Here is a 22,532-nt window from a genome sequence, read left to right as displayed (position 1 = left end):
CTGCAGTGTTGTAGATTCTCATCCACTCACAGCATAGGTAATGATTGCATCAATTCAGACCCCTTAATTAAGGACAGATTTATCAAACCAAAAGTTACACTCTGACTAGAATTTTCCCTGTCTATTAAGGACACCTCTCTGTTAAGGACGCTTTTTCTGTTCCTAACGGTGTCCTTAATAGGCAACTATCTCATTCACAAACAACTCTGCCCAACTGATTTGTGTGTGTGTGTGTGTGTGTGTGTTTCCATACATGTTGCATAGAAATGTACATGCAGTTACCATACCACATATAGCTTGTTATCACAATCTGAACATCAAACTCCATCCCTGGCAGTGCCCTTAAAGCTAAGTTGACATGCAAACCATGGAAGCTCTCCCTTGTGCAAGAATTTTACATCTTGCCTCTACCGGTGTAGGGCCAATGCAAAGAAGTTTTCAGAAATTCTTCAATAGATTCAAACAAGTGTGAGTTTGATGGCAAAACTAAATCAAGCTAAGTCATGCTGTACTATCAAAGCTAGCATCCTCCATCCCTTCACTATAAAGTGTCAAGGAGGAACATTTATTCCTGTGAGGGATTTCATTACCATTCATGTCAGTGAGCATTGTAAGGCGCTCAATTTTTCAGTCTATACCATCTGTGATAAACATGATGACATACAGATTTCATGATGCTGAACACTCTCTCTTGAAAATAATTATGCTTTTAGATAAATGTCAAAATGAGTGATGTAATACACCATAGACCCTAAAAAGAGAAACTCAGTATGACTTTTTGCTCCATTGTTTCACAATGATAGACCATTGACCCTGGAGAAAATAGGACAGGAAACTGTGGCAAAAATACAAAGACAATTTTAGAAGGTGAAAAACTGACTTGGTTGGAATAATCAAATGTGTTCCTGGCTTGGGGAGTCAATGAAGCTAGACCTGCACAACATCCTGCACAACATCCGGTTTGTCTCTCGACAAGTCACTGCATGCGGGCGTTGGATAATAATGTTTGTTGAATTACAATTCAGTTCAGATAACTTGCGATCAGATTAAGGAAGAATAACTTGCCAATATATTTTTAAAAATCCTGAAAAATGGTTTTAAAGTATTTTCTTTCATTAGTAGCCGAATTAGATGCATATGAATGTTTACATTGAGTTGGTCATAGACCTTAAAGAAAACTAGGGTCTATGGACAGACCCACTGTTAAAGTCTCAATAATGCCTTTTTCTGTGTCTTATTTTTCTATCACATGATGGAGGGCATTTTGGTTGAGTATCTTTTGTTCTGTTATTTCAGTTTTTTTCTTCAAGCAAGCATGGCCATGCAACCAATGGGTAAATGGATGCCACCTGTGTGTTACTGTGCCCTCTCCACAAAGTGAGATCATTCTCTGCTCCTATTTTGAGGAGTCTTACTTGCAGCGTCTGAACATGTCACTATACATGTCACTGTCACTATGTCCAGCCGAAACTATTAGAGGTGTGGTAATAGTTGTTAAAAGGGAGATGCAGAGTGCTTGGACATCATAAATAATTACAGAGTGCAACTTAAATTATGGTAATTCACACTGTCCTTGATCTCAACTACACTGGTTAGTTACACGCTACACTGTGCCATGATTAGCCTAGTTCAATACACTGTGCCACAGCTGCAAGGTCTCCACTGTCACATCCTTAAATTATTATACAAACGCTCTCATGCAACATTTAGCTGAGGCAACAGGTCAAGTTCACATTGTACAAATTGTCAGTATTGAGCATGTCCATGAAATACAATCTCTTCATTTCAATCATCCCAGCAGCTCTGAAGATCCTCCAACACAGAGGCAATGTCCAACCTGTTCGTCTCATTCGTGAAAGAATTAGCCAATACAAAGAAAGACACTTTCATTTATTTATTGATACCACTAGGCTGGCCAGCATATGACCGTCATATTCCTTTACACACTTTGAAGGTTGGTTCCTCTACTTCAGCAGCATTAACAAAGGTACAACTGACATCCGCAATGCAATTTTGAATCTCAAGAATTATTGCAGCTTTTAAGTCACTCCATCAACGTGGCACAGATCCATTGGTGAGGCAGCTTCCACTGTTCATCAACGGCACCATCATGGACGGGAATATGCCAACTGAACCCATCAGTCTGAGCAATGGTCTCATGGACACATGGTTGCTGTAAAGAAATATGTACACACATTGCTCAATATTTATATTTTCTTTAACCCTTTTCCTGCCAAGTCCATATTTCACCGATAGGTCAAGATGCTTAAAATTGATGAAACACAACATGTTCCATATGGTGTATTTTAACATAATACTATACATTTGAAAGCTTTTGAAAACATTAATACTGTAAATTTGATTTTTTTTTTGAATAAAGATACTATAACAGACCAAACCAAGTGGGTGAAAATACGTCATGTTTTGGCTCAATACTGCTTTTTACTGACTTGGCTGATGGGGAAGTGATACTGTCTGGCAGGAAAAGGGTTAAAATACACCACGTCAAGCAAATTAATTTCAGACAGGTCACTTTTTGTCACGAGACACAATGTAAACATTTTATTGCTGACTATCTGGTAACATACCTCTCCATACATGGGCTCAGACAAGAGGGTTTACCTTGTAAATTTACATTTTGATGAAGTCTTAATCATTGACACTATGGTTTTGGTGAGTGCCTCTCAGATAATTCAGTGATCCCCTGTCATTAAAATGGCTTGCAGAAGTCAAGTTCAACAACAAGGACTAGACAAAAGACAGCCTACTACTGCTAGTCTTGAGATCAATCCATTTAAAAGGTGACTTCTTGAAGATAGAAAATTACTGTTTGGAACACTTCAACAATAGATAGTTCAAATTTTATCTTGTTAATTTGTTTTCACGGCTCCGCCCTATTTTAGGCAATACCTATTTTCTGTGTTTTATGAGATTCCTAGCTTCAGTGAGCCTACCTGCAATTATCTCATTATGCCTACCAAAAATATCTATGGTTATATCAAACATCAATATAAACAAAAATTGCCATTTTTCTCTTACCTGGAACCGTGGAGGATGATACTTATTGATTTTGACTGGTACATACTGATGGCTTCGCTGCCACTTGAGGAAATACTTAAGGGTCTGCGGTGACAGCAAAGCCCTATGGTCTCTCATCATGTCCCGACTGACATAGACAGCATCCTCACCACTGTGTAGTGTGGCATACAGCAAGAAAGGATCATCCTGGGACCTGGAACAGAGAAAATCTTGAAGAAAGTTATTTATTCTCTGAACATTTATCAATAGTCCTGATATTAGGGGCAGGAGCAAACACACTAGAAAGGGGAAGAGTTCTGCTGAGACAAAGTTTCATTTGAAAGACAATTTATAGAAGGTCAAAATGAATGGGATCAGAAAGAATTTGGTTGGTTATATGAGTGATAGCCATTTTGTATAGAAAAGGGAGGTTACGATCATGTGATTGAAAGTACAACTGCAACTTTTGGTCCTTCGGTTTGTCCCCCTCTCCAGTAAATAACATACCGGTAGTCCAACTTGACCTCATTACAAGCTACAGATAAAGCCATTTGAACCATACAAACAGCATCATTTCAGAGTCCAAAAATGCACACTTACACATTATCTGCAAAGAAGCAATCAGCAATGTCCCGAATCCAATCCATATTGTATTTGTGCCATTTTTTGTGGTGTTGTAGCATGTGCTGCCTCCCTATTAACAAGACTCGTTTTTCCAACTGCTCTGCAAAGTACACCACCACCTGTCTCAGCTGTTCAAACAGAAAAGTGTATAACATATTTGAATACATAAAATATATATAGAAGAAATTCAAATGTGGATCTCTAGACAACTAAACAGTTTCATCATATCTCATTCTCCTTCAAAACTACCTTTCCCAATTTATTCTTTAATCTCATGTCCATTTTGACCACCAGTTTTCAATTTTGGTGATCAAGGGTAGCATTTTGGTGGTCCAAACTTGAAATTTCTTGGGTAATTTAATTAAAGTTGAGTAATACACAGACAAACCAGGCATAAAACGTGCAATATTCACACCAAATAAACTGATGATAATGAAACCAACTACAGCTCCACTAACTTTCAAATGTTGGAAATCAGTGAAAAACACAAAGATCAAATCAAAGCTTTGTGATGAGCAGTTAGAGGAAGAGGATTTTTGAAGATTTTTCAACCCAAAATGACAAACATTGCTCTAAAAAATACAAACAAGCATATTTCACCACAGTTTGAGCAAATCTGAGCTAGGCCAACCCCTTGGACCTGTACAACAAATTTCAAAGCTGTCTGACCAGCTGTTATGAAGATTTGACCAAAAATGGCTTTTTTGAGCTAATTTGCATATATTCAACAATTTGAATACATACATACATACAGACTGACGCCAGACAAATATCCATCCCAAGAGCTTCTAACATATAGACTATAGTATAGTCTACAATAGCTAAAAGCGCTTAGATATTTTTGACAGCAGTGAATTCTTGTACCACTTATGAACAGGTTGCATTATTTACATCTAAAACCACAGACAGTGGAGTGGCAGACTTCTGCTCTGCTATCTGTGCTTTAACTACACAGCTGGCAAAGCAGTTTTGCTGTTTTTATAGGCAGACAGAAATAATGAATGCATTAAAAAGGTTGGCTAAAACAGAATATACATAGCTTACAACTTAGTTTTGATATTTTATTTTCAAAAATATCCTTGTTTTGATGATTTATTGTCAAAACAGTCCTTTGCATATGAGAGTTAACTTACATACACCCGAAAAAGTGAAATACATAACGTGTACACTGTGCAGAATGTCTGCCATGTAAGTTGAAATTTCCTGAATTTCTTATTAGAAAATCAAAAGTAAGGTGAAATAACATAAAACATAAAATTGAATCATTCAAACTTTTCCTCAACAAGTAATTGTTGATGACATAGTCCCCTAAAAATATAAATTTGTCCATGTGCAACAGTAAAGGTGTACAAATGTGATTGTAAATGCAGTTTCCAAGTCCACAAGTGCCAAATAGTCAAAAGAATATTTCCTTTTTCTCTTTACAAAGAAGTGGTAACATATGCTGAAAGTGCGTTGTGTTCATTTTAATCAGAACTTGGAAAATACAAAAATGGCTGTAGAGGGCGCTATCACATACAATCTTATATGGCAACTTGATTATGTTCAGTGAGCCAGAGTACCAGGCGTTGTGTTCCAAATGAACTGGATGCGGTTCACTTGAATGTGCCTGTACAATGTTTAAAAGTGAATACTTTTAAAAGGTTCATAGGTTTTGAAGAGGACAATGAAATTGCAGAAAAATACTTCTGGGATAGAAATAAAGATAAAAAGTACCCACTGCAGTAATGAAGATCGTGTAATGGTACAAACATGCATTTCACTAAACTACGAGTGTATACTATAAACATATAATTAACAGCAACTGGGTGCTGTCATGATGAAAAATGCTACATCAGTTTATACGTCATGTAATCAGAGTGAACCACATCAAAAATCAGAACAAAATGGCTGCCTGGTGGCCATTTTGGATAGTATTGAGAAGAAATTTGACGTGCACAAGTAAGTCATAGTGTGTTGTCTTTGTGCCAAGTTTAAAACATTCATATATCACTAACAGTGTCTTATTGAAGCATTCACATATCATACCTATGGACAAAGCATGAGTTGACATCAAAAGAATTCCTGACCTTGACAAATAATCTCTTATCAAATCACATTTCATATGGCAGATAATAGGATAAAAACATATCATGTTATCACCAAAACAACAACGTTGCCACAATTTTGTCCTATTATTGCAAATTCATTTGATAATATTACAACCAACCAAAATAAATTAACATAGATTTATACATCAATTTTGCAACAACACAAGGCATGGAGTTACTTCATCTTTCATTGATAAAAGTCATTGTTATGATTTCCAAAACAAAATTTTCAACATCAAATCACTTTTGGAATAAACTTAAACCATTGTTACTACTGGTGAGGTTACATGTGTCTATTATAAAGTGTGGTGAAAAAATAATTTTCTGAGTGGTTGTGTACGGCAAGGATCAAACACTTAATCATTGGTTGTAAATGAGATGTAGAAACATTCAGGAAGTACTAAGTGCAATTATAAAAGTGAGGTGAGGCGGTCTTTGAAGTTATACACATGACACCAGCACATTTTGAAAATCGTGTGTTACATTATTGGCAAGTAGTAGACCCGAGCACTACTACACTTTTCAAGATATGGGCTACATTTCCCAATAGACAACTACAGGAATGTTCTATTGTAAAATTTCTAAAGGTGACAAAGGGTATACAGAATGTCGGTTTGCACACCAATAAATTGTCTGGCACCAGTGACCTTTTTGACCACTTATTTCTGCTCCTTCTTTTGATTCTCAAGGAATTCATTGTAAATCTTCTCTTGTTGCTCATATTTCTTGGTAAGTTTCTTGATCTGGTTATTGCTCAGCTGTTGCCCAGATGCATCATGGGTAGGAATACCCTGATCAAATAAGAAATATGAGTTTTAAAGTTAGATACAGAATCAGCGACTCACATGAGTCCAACTGAAATTTGAGTGTGTTGACAGTCATGGTAAACTTGTAATGAGCATTGAACTAATCATAAGTCTTAAAAGAACATATATTTATTTTTCTGATACCAATACAACTAGATTGTTGCAAACTTTCTAATCATCAAATAGTTTGCGAGAGGGGTGCAGCAGCATATTGCAAAGTCCAAGTGTTTCTTATTCTACCTGACATTCCATGAGGAATACACTCATATAGAACTGAGTACAATTCATTTTATTTAAATTATATTTCAGAATGGACATCTTTCATAGACAACCATCTGCTGACTTTGAAAACAAAATATGACACTCACTCGGTCATCAAACTGTGAATATTTGTCAATCTCTTTTCTGAATAGATCATTTGGCGGAATGCTTTGCTGAGCTACTTTGGAAATCAACCGCTCTTCCTCTCTCTTCCTGGCTTCTTCTTTTTTCTTCTGTTTTTCATCAGTTTGCTGGAATGGCAATGCAAATATAAAGATCTTGTATCAACATGATTTCATTTTTTTGACACTTTTGATATTCAGAAAAACACATGGCATGCAAATGGCATGTGAAACTGTAGTTAAAACATAGAAATATTGAAACTGTCAAAAGTTAAAGTTAGCCAGAGTTTACCTTTTCAAAATTCCTACCATCAGAGAGATGTTTTTCATCTAATGTCCAGTCATACCTGTTTTGCAAGCTCCCTTTCTCTGAGCAACTGGTCTTTATCCACAAGTTTCACAATGGTAGGTTGTCCTTCAAAATCTTCCAGTCTGACACCTAGAGCAGGCAGGGTCTCATCTCTCACAGAGTCACACAAGTCCAACAGTTCTTTATCTATGACATGAGAAAAATGGCTTCATTTTGGAAACCCTTACATGTACACTTTATATTTATTTACATAAAAACACAAGCATTTTTGCAAGAATCTTGCTGTCATGTAAGGTCCACAGTGTCACACTCCAAAGCAAAAAATCTGATACTGCATCTTGTCGGTGAAAAAAGTTACATGCTGCAAAAAAATTCCAAAAGTTTAACGTTTCAATGCAACATTTGAAAATCAGTTATTCACTTGTAGTCATGCAACTAGAAAGTTAAGTTGAGTTGGGTACTTTGCTACATAATTCACTGTAATAATCTTTCAAACATTGAATGTTTTAACAGCATATTAAGAAAAGTGGATCACGTCTTTCATGACAAAAACCAACAAAAGTATCCATACTTTGTTCCACTTTTGCTTGCTGTCTGACTTTGTCTCTGAAATCTGCAAAAGCCTTGATGTATGGCATCACAGTCTTCTCAACCTAGAACGATAAACAAATGTCGGAATTTAACAACTTTGGTTCAGAGTTGGATCATTTTTGACACCTTTGTTTTCATGACAATTGTTTTTGCCATGGAAATAAACATATCCAAAATGACAATTAGAAAAAAGTGAGAAAAAAGTTTGTGGCATGAACTGTACTTATTTCAGAGTCACTGCATCATGTGTGAATAAACATCTGAACTTTCATGTGTTACTGAAGAAGCATAAGAAGCAGCCAATACCAAAAAAATATGTTTTTTTACCTATTTTCCCTAATTTTGATTTCCTTTCAGTTTGCCTCATCATGGAACAAAGTGAGAATATGTACATATGGATTGAGAACTTTGCATTTGCTCTCTTCAGTGAGAGTGCAATGTATAAAATTACACCATCTGACTTACATTGACACTTTGTGCTGCAGAAGATACAGGAAAGCCAATTGGCTCTTCTCCTTCAATGGCTCCAAAAATCTGGAATGTGAACAAATCAGAAAATTGCTTACAGATGGGAAAATTATGTAACAATGTAATTATGTAACGGTAGACACTGTTTTGATTGTTGCAGACAAAACAAACTGGACAATTTCAAAATAATTTCCTGGTGTTTATAAAATGATCCTTCTCTAATCCCTTTGCCTACTGCTATGTGAAATGTTATTACACTTTCATGATCTCACATGGATGTAAATATGGCAATCACTTTGAGTTTAAAGGCTGGAAACAAAATCATAATAAATCAACATTATTACACACTTAGGTTGTAACATCAATTTAAGAATGGGAACTTTTTCATCCAGGATACTTGTACATTTTCACACTTCCTTTCTTTTTGAGTGTTTGTAATGATTCGCAGACAACAACGATGCAAACACCACAATCAAGAAATCAACTGATCAAAACTTCACATAACTTAAACATATGTTGATATCATCGGACATATATTTCATTCTGTGTTGATATCATTGCAGCGCCCATATTACTCTCTTAATGCATAGTTATATCATTTTTTCTTTCATCAATATTGACATGATGGTACATGTGTGCCAGACAGAAGGTAAGCTCAAAACTAGATGGCACAATCCAAAAGTTGGCAGTTTACATCAACAAGGGAGTGGAGGTTGGAGTGGGAGAGAAGGAAGAGGTGGGAAGAAATGCTTCTTTTTCACAAATGTAGAAAAATTAAAGAAGCCAAATTTTTCTTGCAAGCTACAGGCTCTTATCTACACCTTGGTGTTACAATCTGGCTTACCTTTAATATCTTTGTGATGTACACCGCAATGTTCTGTAGGAGTCCATTGTTGGGAGTTTCACCAACTGACTTTCTATCTTGGATGTACACATTACTTTGTGAAACCATCTCTCTGATATGATCCATTGCTACCTTGGTGTCAACGGAGTCACATAGAGCCCTGTGAATGTCAGCTTTCTTTGCTTGAAACCTTTATCAGATGGGATCAACATAAAATAACATGAGATTAACTGTACAGTCATTTGGAGACTCTTGGTAAACCAGTCAAGACTATTTTAAATATGGTATGCCCCTACATTTTGATGCTGTAGTTGTATGCTATGGTCAACTAACGGTGGCACTACCCTATGTTGTATGCTATATTGAAATTAGACCATGGTACATCCCTCATCATTTTCAATGGGGCCGGCATACCCATTCCTTTCTATCAAATGATATCATATCCGGTCACGTGCGCATTCAAATTTACAGCTGACGGGCAACGGGCTCGTACCGCATGCACTACTTTGTGCAGATGGCGATGTTACTTTGCCCATCGCTTGGTAACGACAATGTCATGGGTCACAAGTGTAGACCACGTGATTGATATTAAAGAATTTACTGAAAATTAGGGGTGGGTGGGTTACAGGTATATTTCACTTATAACACCTACTGTTGAGAAAGATTAAGTTCTGCTTCCTTCCACTTGACGAACTGACCGGACCCTGATGGTGTGTTTCTTAAGATATCCTTCACTGATAGAAAAAATTCCTGTTCATTGAAAAACATAAATATTCATAATCACAAAATTAAAATTTTATGTGTTTTTGGAAGGTATAATAACATAATGTATGAATATAATTTTGAACAGCAGGCATGTACAAACAGAAGTTTTATTTACAAGTTTTTACAAAGGACAGCTTTTGCAACTTGAATTTCCACTTTGTGATTAAATATTTTTGTGACTCAGAGGGTAGCTAGAAAAGATACAATATATTTAATATGAAAGAAGTAACCAATTTACCATGGCAAATGGTTTTCACCTAACCAGTGGATTTCACAATTATGGGTACTTACATTTAGTGTTTTTTCCACATGTACTGCTGCCTCCATGGTGTTATCCGAGTAGTCCAGGGTGTCTTTCCATGAATGAAGCAGGAAGGCAAATCTTAGCTGTCTTGCAGTGTTCTTTCTCAGGGCTTCTTTGATGGTGACAAAGTTCTTCAACGATTTGGACATCTTGCATCCTTGTATGGTCAGATGTCCAGAGTGGAGGAAGTACCTCACCCAGTGGTCATTACCGAAGTGAGCCTTGATTTGTGGGAGAGAAGGAAAGAAAATCAGAGGGAAAATTCAGGATGAATAGAGTTCAGGTTTGTCATGTAATGGCCAATGCTGTGACAATGCTTGCTATTTTGTAAAGTGCCAGAGATGCTATTTCATTTGAGTAGTTATTTATGTGATTCTTCTGACCAGTATCAGTTATTAAGGTCATGTCAAATACTGCTTGCAAGGCATTGTGGGTTACATATATACTAGTATTCTAAATATGGAAAGAATTTGATCAACTTATTAAAAGAATTTAATTTAATGTGTATGTTGTCAGCTTACCTCTCCCTGAGCAAGTTCGTTGTCATGGTGAGGGAATTTCAGGTCAACGCCACCAGTATGTATATCCAGAGACTCACCTAGGATGGAACTAGCCATGACTGAACATTCAATGTGCCAACCTGGACGACCCTGATAAAAGATTGGCAAAACAATGGAAAAGGTTAAAACAGACATTCTGAAGTATTAAACCATGACTGTCTCTTTTCAAACTTCAAAGGTTTACAATCTGTTACAGAGGAAATAGTAACCTCAGAATATGTTGCATTTATCAAAAGCAATAAAATAATACGGTAAGCTACAGATTGACAAAGCTCTGTCATCTAGAAAACACTTGCAAGTATAGTTTTCCAGAAAAAAAAAAATTCTTCCTCCGATTACATTTCTTGCTTTGATTACAACTGCACTGTCAAAACTTCTGCTTTTTTCATGAGGCTCTGAATCACTCGATACACTTATGAGTAAAGTGTCTCTCCTGAATCTTCCAATCCTATACTGTGAAAGTAAGAACCTGTCGTGCAAATTGAAAAACAGATACTAGCGTTCAAATTTAGCTTTTAAATACTGGTTTCTGCCTTTTTAGCATTTGGATCCAATGACACAGTGGAAAAAGAAATTGCTAAAGGAAGGTGGCAAATATGTCACAGTAAATAAATTTCCGTAGAACGACATTTTTCTTGTGACTACAGCATATAGAGAAAACATTGACCCACCTTTCCCCATGGTGAATCCCATGCAGGCTCTCCAGGTTTTGATGCTTTCCACAGTGCAAAATCCACCTGGGATTTCTTTTCATCAAGTCTGTCCTGTGAAATGCTGAGGTCTCCCTCACCTTCATGCAATGCCTTGTAATCTCCGACGGCTTCCGGTACTAGCTTGGCATAGCTGTGGTTTGGGTTGCTGTCGAATGCCGACACTGAGAAATATACTGAACCATTGGATTCATAACTACAGAATGAATAACAATAAAATGAGATTAATTTTAAAATGTATCAATAATTTTCAATATGTCAGACATTTAACAGAATGCTTTTTTTAAACTTGCTCACAAATGCCTATAATGCCTATGAGAAAGTGAAGGACAAATGGCTAAAAATAATGTGCGAAATCTTTTGAATCCTCCGATGTTTTGCTCCATGTTTCAAATGAGTTCAAGGATGTATGTAATCTTGAAGACTCACCCAAATCCATTATCTAAAATCTTCTGTACAAATGCAATGACTTCAGGAATATATTCACTGACTCTTGTCAAGACATCAGCTGGTAAAACCTAGAAGTGAATTATACTTTAATGTCATCTGTGTCATACAAATACCACCGTAGTTTTATCAGAGAAAAGCCAATTAATTTATGGGGATTTGGAAACTTCTATCTTCTCTGTAACTTTTTCCAATCTCCTCTGCCACATTACTAGTTGACTCACAACTAGAGCTTTATTTGAAAACACTCAACTACTACTTGCAACCTGGTCTATGGAAAAGAATTGACACTTACATTGAGGGAGGCCATATCACCATGGTAATCAGTTTCCCAGTATTTAGGAAGAGATGAGAAAATGGAGTTATCAGTGATTTCATGGCCATGATGTGAATCCAACCAGTCTGCAAGGGAGTCCCTGGCATCTTGTAACAACACCTGTGTAGCAATTATGAAATATGTATTGGAATACCATCACATGTACACAATTTATGTGATTCTCCTGATATTGTTTTGTGACCCTTATTCTGGAGGACCGACCTGCCATTTCTCCATCTAGCAAGTCAGTAAGAGCAGTATTTAGGCAAAACCTATAAGTATTTTCACTAACTTGACATGGTATGTTACATACAACAAGTTAAGGTCAATAAATAAATCATATTTACATTATCTGTGTTTTCAGACACTTCAAATATTGACTTTTTTTTCAAATGCAATATATATATTGGATATATTAAATTATTATGCTTCATTGGTTTTAACCTACTTGACCTGACAGAGACATACAAGTGAGGAAGATGAAAAGAGTAAGGTCTCCACTTTTCTACGTAATTTTCGTATCTACCGTACTTCGATAAAAAAGTAACTAAAATACAATGCCGTTGACAATAAAGATTTGACAGATTTTTAACCTATTTAAATTGGATTTGAAAGTTCTTATTTCAGACGTCAGTTAAAGTAAGCTTGAAATTTATTAAAATGGAAGTATACTAGCTTGAGTCAAAGTCTTTGTCGTGAAAAAGTTTTTTCAATCTTGATCATGACACAGTTCAACATGCTACATACCTTTATCTTTTCATTGGTGACATCTTCATTGTCTTTGTCCTGAGGGCTAGCTAAACTTTTCTCCAACTCGTCAGATGCATTGTTTACTTTCTTCACACTGTTGGACAACATTTTTTTCTTGTCTGGATCAGTCTCTCCGTCCATTTTGATTTTAGTTGCCTTTAGAGAAAGGGAAAACGTCAGAGCAATGAAAATCTTTATTTGAAATGACTTAATGCTGAGACAATTAACCCTTTGAGCACCAAAGTCAATTTTTGTTGCCTTTACAAAATATAACCTAGTCAAATTTTTCCAGATTTTTGCCAAAATTTTGATGAAAAACTGTACGCATTGAAATGTGATGTCTACTTGGTCCAAAATTATCAAAACATTGCAGATAGATTCATACAAATTGGTAAAATGTTGCACTAAAATTTTGGTGGGAAAAATTCCAGCACTCAAAGGGTTAAAAAGAAACCAGTTTACAGTGACACTGATGACAAGTCACATGAACTGATAGCAACACAACATGACTGCCAGAAATATAATACATCTACTGGCATAAATAAACTTTTTAAAATCATGTTATGTCTCAATCTACATGTTCTTTTGTGTCAAAACTGAAATGAAGTTTGAATCAACATGACATGTCTAATTCTTACCTTGACAGCCTGTCTGACATCTGAAAGCAATATATCTGCTTTCTTGTTTCTGGCAATGTACTGCTCCATCAAATAGTTTTGACGAGCTCGTTTGATGATCTTGTCATCAATGTCAGTGATGTTCATTACGTACAGAACATCATAGTTGAAGTAATCTTTCATCACTCGACGGAGGATGTCAAGAGATATGTAGGCCCTGAAATCAGGAAAGGTATACTTTGTGTGGTAAATTTTTTTAGGGTCTATGGTATTTGTTTGCTGAATGTGGTTATCGGGTTAATGATTTTCTGCCCAAAATATTTACTACTAGTCCAGGTCACTTTTCATTCTTTCACTCCACAAATACAACAACTTTCAGTAGCTAAATTGGCACGCCACTTACTCAAAGAAATTCTTTTAGCCAAGAAAAATATGCATACATGTATTCTGTGAAGTGGTTGGTATAATTAAAGCTGATGTAAAGAAATTCCAGAAATTCATAAATTGGCTCAAAAAGTTCAGAAATATTGTTGGTTGTTAGAGGGCGCACTGGTCACTGCATACAAAGGTATTGATTGTTTTAAGCAGATACTGCAGTTCTGCACAGAGGTTGGCATATGAACATTAGTGTACAGTTACACAATACTTATAAAAAGAGGTTAATTAAAAAAAAGTCATTGGTGATTACTATAGTCCCTGCTTATAATTGGAAATTGGCCAGTGACAGTAACTGAACTGAAGTCAATATAAGGCACATGAAAAAAGAAATGGGTGTACCAAAGACCTGTCTGTGAATGATGCCCGTATTGAATTGTATTGTAAACAAGTAGACCTTAGTATGAATGGTATAGGGTAATGTCCTTAGTGGCCTTAGTGACACAGGAATTTATGATTACTTATACTACTTGCAGAACAGAAGGCTTTTATCTGACATGTTTTTATACTATATACTGATATACTGCACAACCTCTCAAAAAGCAGAGGATTTTCAATGCTAATTTTCTGATTATGCCTACGGGGCTAACTTTTCATCCCTTACCTTGCATGACCCATATGTGATGCATCATAAACTGTTGGGCCACAGCTGTACCACAAAACTTTTTTGCCATCCTGTGGTATGAATGGCTCTTTACGTCGGGTCAAACTGTTGTAAACTTGTAACCTGGGTTGCTGTGTTCCATCTGGTGGTTGCCATGGCGGCTGGGTTCTCTTTTTGACTCCTGAAAGAAACATTTGACCTTTTTGAATGACCTCAGAATCAAATGTATAATATCAACTGGACAAACTGTGGACAAAAATTTTCATTCATTTTGCAGCCAAAATTTAAACTGTATGCATATAAAATTCACATGCAAAATACAAAAAACACTGAAAACACAGTCGACCAATGTGTTTCCTATTCATAGCAAAACTAGGTTTCCTTGAAAAATGAACACAGAATCTGTTTTGGAAACAGATGTAAGCATCAAAAGTTTGATCAACCTTAAAATTACGACATAATCTAATGAGAAACATGCATGTTTGCAGTGGCAAGTCATCCGTTATGGCACTCCTTCATAACTCTCTATGGTTAAGCAATGTTTCTATGCTTTACTGAATGTTGCATCATTTAAGTCAACTTGGTGCACGAAAATCCTTGGAAACAAGATTAGAATGTATAAGTTTCCTTACAATTCACTGTGAGATATTATGGGTATCAGAATGTACCATCTTGAAATAAAGAGAAAATTGCTTAACGGTCATTCGAGTAGTGTACACAGCTAACAGTAATATTGCGTCGCCATGAAATACTCAATTATTTGAGAAAAACACAGAACATTGTATACAAAAAGAGTCCACTACAGTAGAAAAATGATCCAACAAATCTTTATGTTTATAATTCTATCAGTTTGGATATCTGAGCAGTGACAAATCTATGCTGTATTCAATATAATACATCTATTTTTATGAACTTAAATCAAAAGTGAAACCACCACACAATGAATGGAATGCAGTGGATATGCGATGTGATGTCATATGCACAAATAGAATTTTCATCTGAATGAGCTGAAATTTCAAAAAAACAAGATATCAAATACAGTGAGAGAAAAACAGAATAACTTGCAGTCACTATTGACTTTATTGAACTAGAAATTCAATAAATTATGACTTTGACACATTAACCTGATAAATCTAAAACAAGCCTATGAGGAAGAAACTAAGTAAATTTGGAGAATGATAAAGTTATATGACAGAAAATGTGATAGCAGTTGAAAGAATTGTAGCATCATTTTCACACTTTCGATTCTTCATAAAAGTTGATACAGAGGAACGTTATATTGAAAATGAAAAGTGAGATATACTTTACTTTCCAGAACTAACCAGCAAATAATTACCACTGTACACTTGCAGGATTCATGTACAACAGACATTTTTATCAAAAAATAACAAGGGTCCAAAAAACCTTAAAATTTGCCTTCCATTTTTTAAGCTCTAAATTTAAGGTGGTCTACTGAAACTAAAACTCAATAGATATATCTAACAAAGTAATTTTCACTTCAATTTACAGCTAATACTAAAAAAAAAACTGCACATACAATAAAGATTTAGAATACTAGTGCTGTCAAGGACTTCCAATATAGTGGTCATATTGTCCCTTCAAAGTCAATGAACACTGACAGCATTGGGTTATCAATTAAAAAAACAAAGAAATCTGGCATTTTACCTGGATTGGAGTCACTAGCCATATTAAAAGATCAAGGTGTCTTGACAGGATAGCAACAATTTGTGGCACGTCTGGTGACACCAGTTTATATATCCTTGTTGATATGCAAATAGAAACCAGTTAATAAAGTCTGATGCAACTCAAAGCATGTTTCCATGGTTCAAATGACACACGTTCTGAGATGACCCTTGACCTCAAATTTATCAAAACACAGCTGTGACGAAGGTATTGTACAAGCTTTAGTTTCACTTTTATTTTAAAGCAAGGCACTTTGGCATGGAATAACTTTGTTCATTTTCACTAACAATTCTCTGATTGCTTCACTTTGAGAAAAAGAATGCAGAAAATGACTAAATGTTTCTGAAAATCACACATAAAATCATTCTTCTTATATAGATGAAAATGAAAGAGGAAGAATAAAAGACAAGGCTTCAATAAGAGTCATTAAATGTTTTGTCAGTACATTTTGTACAATGAGGAAATATTTCTCTGAATAAACCTGTGGTGACTCATTAACTTTTGACTATTGATAAATTGTCAACTTTTGATCTACTGATAGATTAGGATAATTTACAAAGTAGTTCCGGTAATTCAACATAGAAATGGTGTGAGTTCGGAGATTAATTGGCATATTAGATCACATTCAACGATGAGAAATATTTTTTCAGCCAATGAATTTAACTTCTTTTGAGTAACCTATGTGTATGTTTGTGAAAAAGACTACAGCAGTCATTTTAAGTCCGCCCAAGAGTTCTATCACCGATGAAAGGTACAGTTTTCACAGTGCTTGTATGGTCTGAAAAGTATCTGTGTACAGTTATGTGAATAATGATGACATCACAGCAAATTTGGTTTTTCAAATGCAGAACTGGTGAAAAAGATGTTAGATTTACTCTTTGAACTCAACAGTGAATTTTTCCTTCTAAGTTTTTGCAAAGACAGTTTTATTGGAAAAATGAATTTACAGAGCCCTTTCTTTGTTGATGCTAGCATATAAAAATCACTTCTACGACACAAAAAATGTACATATCTTACCTGACATTAGCTTTCTTTCTGTTCTTCAAGTTCAAAAACAAAACCATTGCAGAACGCGAAAAGAACAGATGTCCATCATTGTCTAATTTCCGTCAGTTTGGTTTTGAAGACTTGTCAGCTTACTGCTATAGGAATACACTTTCCAATAATAATTGTATCATAACATACAATGCTAAGCTTTATGATACAGTTTTCTGCTCTACTGAGCCAAGTTTTGATAACCATTCTGTATTACGAATGATGTGGTGAATTTTTTCCTCTATCGAACAGCAAATAACCTTGTTAAACTTTCAAAGGTCTGGCTTTATTTGCTTCTATCCCTAGATACTAATAATCACTGTGCCCTATGGTGATTTAATCCTACTATTGCAGCCTTATGAGTGATTCTAATAATCATCTTGCTACAGGTGGTAGTTGTGTTGGGGAATTTTTACTTACTTTTTGCACATTAAAATATATGTGATAAAATAAGATATCATCTATTTTATTCAAGTCAGTGCTGGTTGCCAAAATTTATAATTTCAGGGTTATATTCACTAGCCTGTATCAGATCTGTCAGTTCAAGACTGAGTTACAGACATCAAGAAATATCTGATGATCTATCCACTAACAACGGACATATGAAAGATAGAAAAATATTTCAGACGCTGTATAGGCTGTAATGTCTTTCTGCACAGAACTGTACACAGTCGTGTAAAACACAGAACGAGAATTGAAGAAAATTGTGTCCTTGTCACACACGTGTTCACAGACATCGATACGTTTTAAGACACTGTGAACAGATCTGTGTTGCAGCACTGTAACGGCTCTGTACAGTATATAATAACCATCTTTGCTGAATTCAAAAGGTTTGTGACAGGGGCTGCACAGCATCTGTTAGGGGTGAATTCTTTTGCAATGTAGAGTTGGGTAAAATTCAAGGACCCATGAAAAAGTTGGGCTTCATTTCAACAAAGAGTAAAGATTTATGAAGAAGAGAAATTGCAGTCTTAACTGATCAGCTCACTAGGTGTGATCTAAGGCTAATATCACAAATTCATCACCCATCAATGCCCTTACCGGTACACAAATCTTTTTCTCACACATTAATGTCAAATGGATCCATCCTACCTTTGCACACTGTCAAAACTCAATTTACAATGTGAAACTGAAAACATACAGGAAAATACTACAGATGAAGTTGATGCAGATTTTCTTCATAAACTACATCAAACACATCAAGTGTGGATATAAAGTAAACCTTTTGGGATTGTCAAAGTGGTACCTTGACACTGAATTTAATGGATGTCATCGCAGCCTGTATCAGGGTTTGGCATACTGACACACTTTGACATGCCTCTTGTGAGTCATTGACATGACATTTTGCACCATGGGAGTTGATTCTATACTGGCAATTGTGGACTTGCTGTGAAGTAAATCACTCCCACGGACAATCAGTGAAAGTTTACTAATCATTAGTTTGCACAGTTGGTGACTGACAGCAGTGAAAGGTAAAGCCAAACTCTACTTTGTTGAACAGTTATCAAGATTACAGCTCTCTGACATAAACTAAATAATTGTGGAATGACAACTGATTAAAAGTCAAACTTCTGATCATTTTTGGAGTTTTTTTACGGCTAAATGAAATGTCTACACCCATACCAACTATTTCACTCCAAAACATTTCAATCTCACGTAAATACCTGTTCAGAGTTGTTGACAAAAGGATCAAGGTGAGCGACATTCAGACCATCGATGACAACATCATAAGCTTCACTTTCATTAACAAACTCTATAAATGACTCCAGCTCTTCAGGTGAAGTCTTAAGAAAGACATCTTTGGATTTTATCACCTGTAAGTTAATCACAAAACTTTCTTAGTGAGCAGCTGAAAAGTTTCTACATGACAGATCTTAAAAACAGACTATTAGGTGTATACTTGATATAACTAAACAAACCATCACCCTTACTTTATAAAGCTTGATATTGTGATAAAATTGTCTCAAATTTCAAATAGTTTCAAATATTTGAAAAAGCATTTAGTTTTCTATTGAATACATGGGACCAAAATTTTTCCTCAAGAATTTTTCATAATTGTACATGTGTAATAGTACTGCAAGACATTAGTACATTTGTTACCAAGCTGTATGCAGCTTGGCAGTGATGTATACATTTACAAAACCTAAGAAAAAACACTAGTACATGTATTAGAACTTTGTCACACCGTATCAATATTTTCTTCTTGTTGGCATGGAAAATGGACAAAAACAATCACAATCTCATGCTAATCATATCAGGGCAAACTGTCCACAAAAATATGCAACAGAAACGTGTAGAACTATTACTAATGACATGTGTGGTATGTAGATGCTGTTTAACAGTAGTTCTGCTTTATGTAGTGATTATCTCAACCTTATATTCTAAACTATTTCGTAAAACAAAAGATAGGTGAATCATTAACAAAACTAGATTCCATGTCACAATTAGTGTAAATATTATGATTTATATGATGTCCACTTTTTACCTTTTCCATGACTTCATCATGCACTATTTGGAACTCTCTTGTGGTCAGCATTAACTTTTCTAATTTTGTGCCACAGGTATTGCATACACCACTATCATCTATATCAGAGTAACCTGCCCTCCACTTTTCATTACGTTTACTGTCAGGAAAGTAAAAAAAAAATCAAAGTTACTTTGGAAAGACTATAATAATGAAATAAAAAAATATCAACATTTTCATAATCCTACTACATAAGTATCAATCCATAAAGCGATATGTGCTGATGTAAATTGCTCATGAAATGCAGAAAAGATTTTAGAGTGATTGGTGAATACAGAAAATCGTAAAAGATGGGATCTCTTATGTGCTTGAATTGAGATAATATTTACATGTAGTTGCTACCTTTTAAACCATGCTATCAACTCATATCCAACTTCTTTCGGTGGATAAATCTGTTCTTGCCTCCAATGTTGAATGAGTTTGTGAACAATGCTTTCATTTCTCTGAGCTACACTTTTATCATCAGTGTAACAGCTGAAAGTCCTAATTATTGCTGTCATTGAGGCTTCATCCATTACCATATTTTCTCTGACCATTTCTGTGAACAGTTTCTCTCCAAGTTCAAGTTCTCCCTGCTTGAGGGCAGCTACCAAGAGTTTACAGTAACTTCTACTAGTTGTTGCATTTTGGAGCTTCAACTGTTCAAGGAATTCAATACTTTGCCTCCAGGAACTGGTTTTACAAAATCCATCGATGAGAACCCCTAGTGTGGGTCCAGGCAATTTCTGGTGAATCTCCTTCAGTACTTTGTATGTTCTAAACATCTCATCAAAATGATTGTGTGAAACACACAGAGAAAGGAAGTTATGCAGGACAGCCTCATCCACACGCATATTCTTTGCATTCATGAAATCCATCAGAGACTTCGCTTTCTGTATGTGCCCTAATCCAGCAAACTTTCCCATGACTCCGACACAAAACCTTGGATTTCCTGTCCATCTCTCTTGCCACTCATCAACAGATAGGTACCTGTCTGGCTCATCTCCAAATTTCACATTGGTTGACCCATCTTGTACTTTGGTATTGACATCATTGGCTTTAGACATGTTAATGATCTCCTTTGGAATGAAAGTCAGCTTTTGACGATGTCCACCAGATTGCAATTTCTTAGTTTTCCAACTGAGTCGCCGCTGGTCATTCTGTTTATAATTTTTTTGTTTAATGTCCTCATCTCTTTTTTGTACCTGATGACACGAAGACTGAAATGTTCTTTTTTGGTGTAAAGCATACTGAATAGGTGAAAACTTGGATGTCCTAAATTGTTGTATCCTATGCAATATGCTGTATGTCAATGGATGCCATTGATGCACAAAACGATAGGCTGACAATGACATCATGTCATCCTGTAAGAGATGTCAACAACAAGAATGCTAGTAAATGGTTACAAACAGAAAAAAAACACACCTCTTTTGTGATTATTTTTTTTAAATGAGATGCAACAGAATTTTGCCAAACTGCAGAATCACACATTCTGATGGAGAAACATCTAACTTTGGTACATAACTGAATATTTTATTGTTGTGATAAATGGAGATGAGTGGATTTGTATTTGAGTGCAGTGTTACTGTTATTGCTATTAGCAAAGGTTCTGGAATCTTGGTAAATGATTTTGGAACCCCGGTAACATTTCTGCTGTCCCTAAATCTGATTGCATTGATATACCGATGGGAACCCAGGTAAAATGACCGAGCGATCAGATGCGCAGACTCCCACAGTGTTTCTATACATGCGTGTATTTGCTGTAATACTGACAGTTGTTATGGTTCAAGTTGTCAGTTAATTCCACTATGTAATAAAGGGTCTTAAATATAGTATTAAATGATTGAAAAAGTTCTTTTTTCATCAATTAAGTTGTATTGTCTCAGATTTAATAGTTTATGTGATTATTGAACTGAAGTCAATTGAAATATGTTATGTCTGTGATAATAAAGGATGAATTCACAACAGTTCAGTTTTTGTCCTGCCTGTGAAAAATCTGAGAAACTGATGTGTGCAATGGTGCAGTCTGGTGCAATCTGAGAGGTGTTTTCAATTTGTCTTTAACTGGTAAAACTGTTAGAGCATCCCAAGGGGGAGAGCACGAGAGGGGGTGTCCCCCTCTCACATCGAAAATTTTGAGCAATTGATGTGTGCAATGGTGCAATCTGACACTAGTGACATGTGTTTCATTTCACACAAAAAATTGAGTAACCCCCTTCTTCCTCTCCACATTTTGAGCAACCCTATTGAATTTTCCAATTTTTGGAACACCCCCCCCCCCCCTCACACACACAGGCCGTAAGTTGACGGCCCCTATCTGGGGCAAAACATTGAGCTGGACATTGACGACACCACGGTTTATGCAGTTTTGAATTTCCAGATTTCGGTTTACTTGTAACTTAACAAGGCGAATGTTTTTCTTACCGGTAGACTTCATGAAATCTAAGATGCTTCAAAGGGTGGTGCTATCAGGTTAAATAAAATCGGCACAGATCTAGTGGGATATTTACTATTTGTTTCTCATCACGTGTAGGGAATGCAGCACGCAGATCGAAACCCTTTGACCCTTGACCTTTTGCTTTCCGTATACTTCTTGTTACATATGAGTTGATTGGTTATCAAGAAAAGATAAACAAGACTTGACCAATCACAGAATAGATACCAAAGGC

At 35.8% G+C, this 22,532-nt stretch overlaps 2 protein-coding genes across 2 annotated transcripts; both read right to left on the bottom strand.

Moving 5' to 3' along the window:
* Nucleotides 1-1,879: 1,879 nt before the first annotated feature.
* LOC139149337 (mitochondrial ribonuclease P catalytic subunit-like) lies at nucleotides 1,880-22,440 on the bottom strand. Its single transcript, XM_070721052.1, has 7 exons — nucleotides 22,288-22,440; nucleotides 20,227-21,227; nucleotides 19,846-19,984; nucleotides 19,025-19,174; nucleotides 3,619-3,770; nucleotides 3,040-3,232; nucleotides 1,880-2,173 (listed from the first exon to the last, which is right to left on the bottom strand). The coding sequence occupies exons 2-7, from the start codon at nucleotides 21,219-21,221 to the stop codon at nucleotides 2,045-2,047; spliced, it is 1,758 nt and encodes a 585-aa protein (XP_070577153.1). The 5' UTR covers nucleotides 21,222-21,227; nucleotides 22,288-22,440; the 3' UTR covers nucleotides 1,880-2,044.
* LOC139149336 (cysteine--tRNA ligase, cytoplasmic-like) lies at nucleotides 4,690-17,472 on the bottom strand. Its single transcript, XM_070721051.1, has 17 exons — nucleotides 17,343-17,472; nucleotides 16,308-16,401; nucleotides 14,643-14,823; nucleotides 13,625-13,820; nucleotides 12,984-13,142; nucleotides 12,216-12,356; nucleotides 11,903-11,991; nucleotides 11,435-11,669; nucleotides 10,725-10,853; nucleotides 10,191-10,424; nucleotides 9,787-9,884; nucleotides 9,135-9,324; nucleotides 8,288-8,356; nucleotides 7,803-7,884; nucleotides 7,269-7,417; nucleotides 6,907-7,050; nucleotides 4,690-6,523 (listed from the first exon to the last, which is right to left on the bottom strand). The coding sequence occupies exons 2-17, from the start codon at nucleotides 16,327-16,329 to the stop codon at nucleotides 6,392-6,394; spliced, it is 2,250 nt and encodes a 749-aa protein (XP_070577152.1). The 5' UTR covers nucleotides 16,330-16,401; nucleotides 17,343-17,472; the 3' UTR covers nucleotides 4,690-6,391.
* Nucleotides 22,441-22,532: the final 92 nt, after the last annotated feature.

Source organism: Ptychodera flava, chromosome 14 (genome assembly GCF_041260155.1).
Source record: "Ptychodera flava strain L36383 chromosome 14, AS_Pfla_20210202, whole genome shotgun sequence".
NCBI classification, from domain to species: domain Eukaryota; kingdom Metazoa; phylum Hemichordata; class Enteropneusta; family Ptychoderidae; genus Ptychodera; species Ptychodera flava.
Note: the sequence above shows the minus strand (reverse complement) of the source record. Positions and strands in the feature narration are given on the sequence as shown.

Excerpts from the sequence above, each read along its gene's own strand:
- LOC139149336 (XM_070721051.1), bottom strand. The coding sequence starts at position 16,329 with ATGGCTAGTGACTCCAATCCAG. Across the intron at positions 13,821-14,642 it reads TCACATATGGGTCATGCAAG|GGCCTACATATCTCTTGACA; the intron begins GTAAGGGATGAA and ends TCCTGATTTCAG. Across the intron at positions 6,524-6,906 it reads ATTCACAGTTTGATGACCGA|GGTATTCCTACCCATGATGC; the intron begins GTGAGTGTCATA and ends TTATTTGATCAG.
- LOC139149337 (XM_070721052.1), bottom strand. The coding sequence starts at position 21,221 with ATGATGTCATTGTCAGCCTATCGTTTTGTGCATCAATGGCATCCATTG. Across the intron at positions 3,771-19,024 it reads TTGTCAACAACTCTGAACAG|CTGAGACAGGTGGTGGTGTA; the intron begins GTATTTACGTGA and ends CTGTTTGAACAG. Across the intron at positions 2,174-3,039 it reads ATCATCCTCCACGGTTCCAG|CAACCATGTGTCCATGAGAC; the intron begins GTAAGAGAAAAA and ends ATTTCTTTACAG.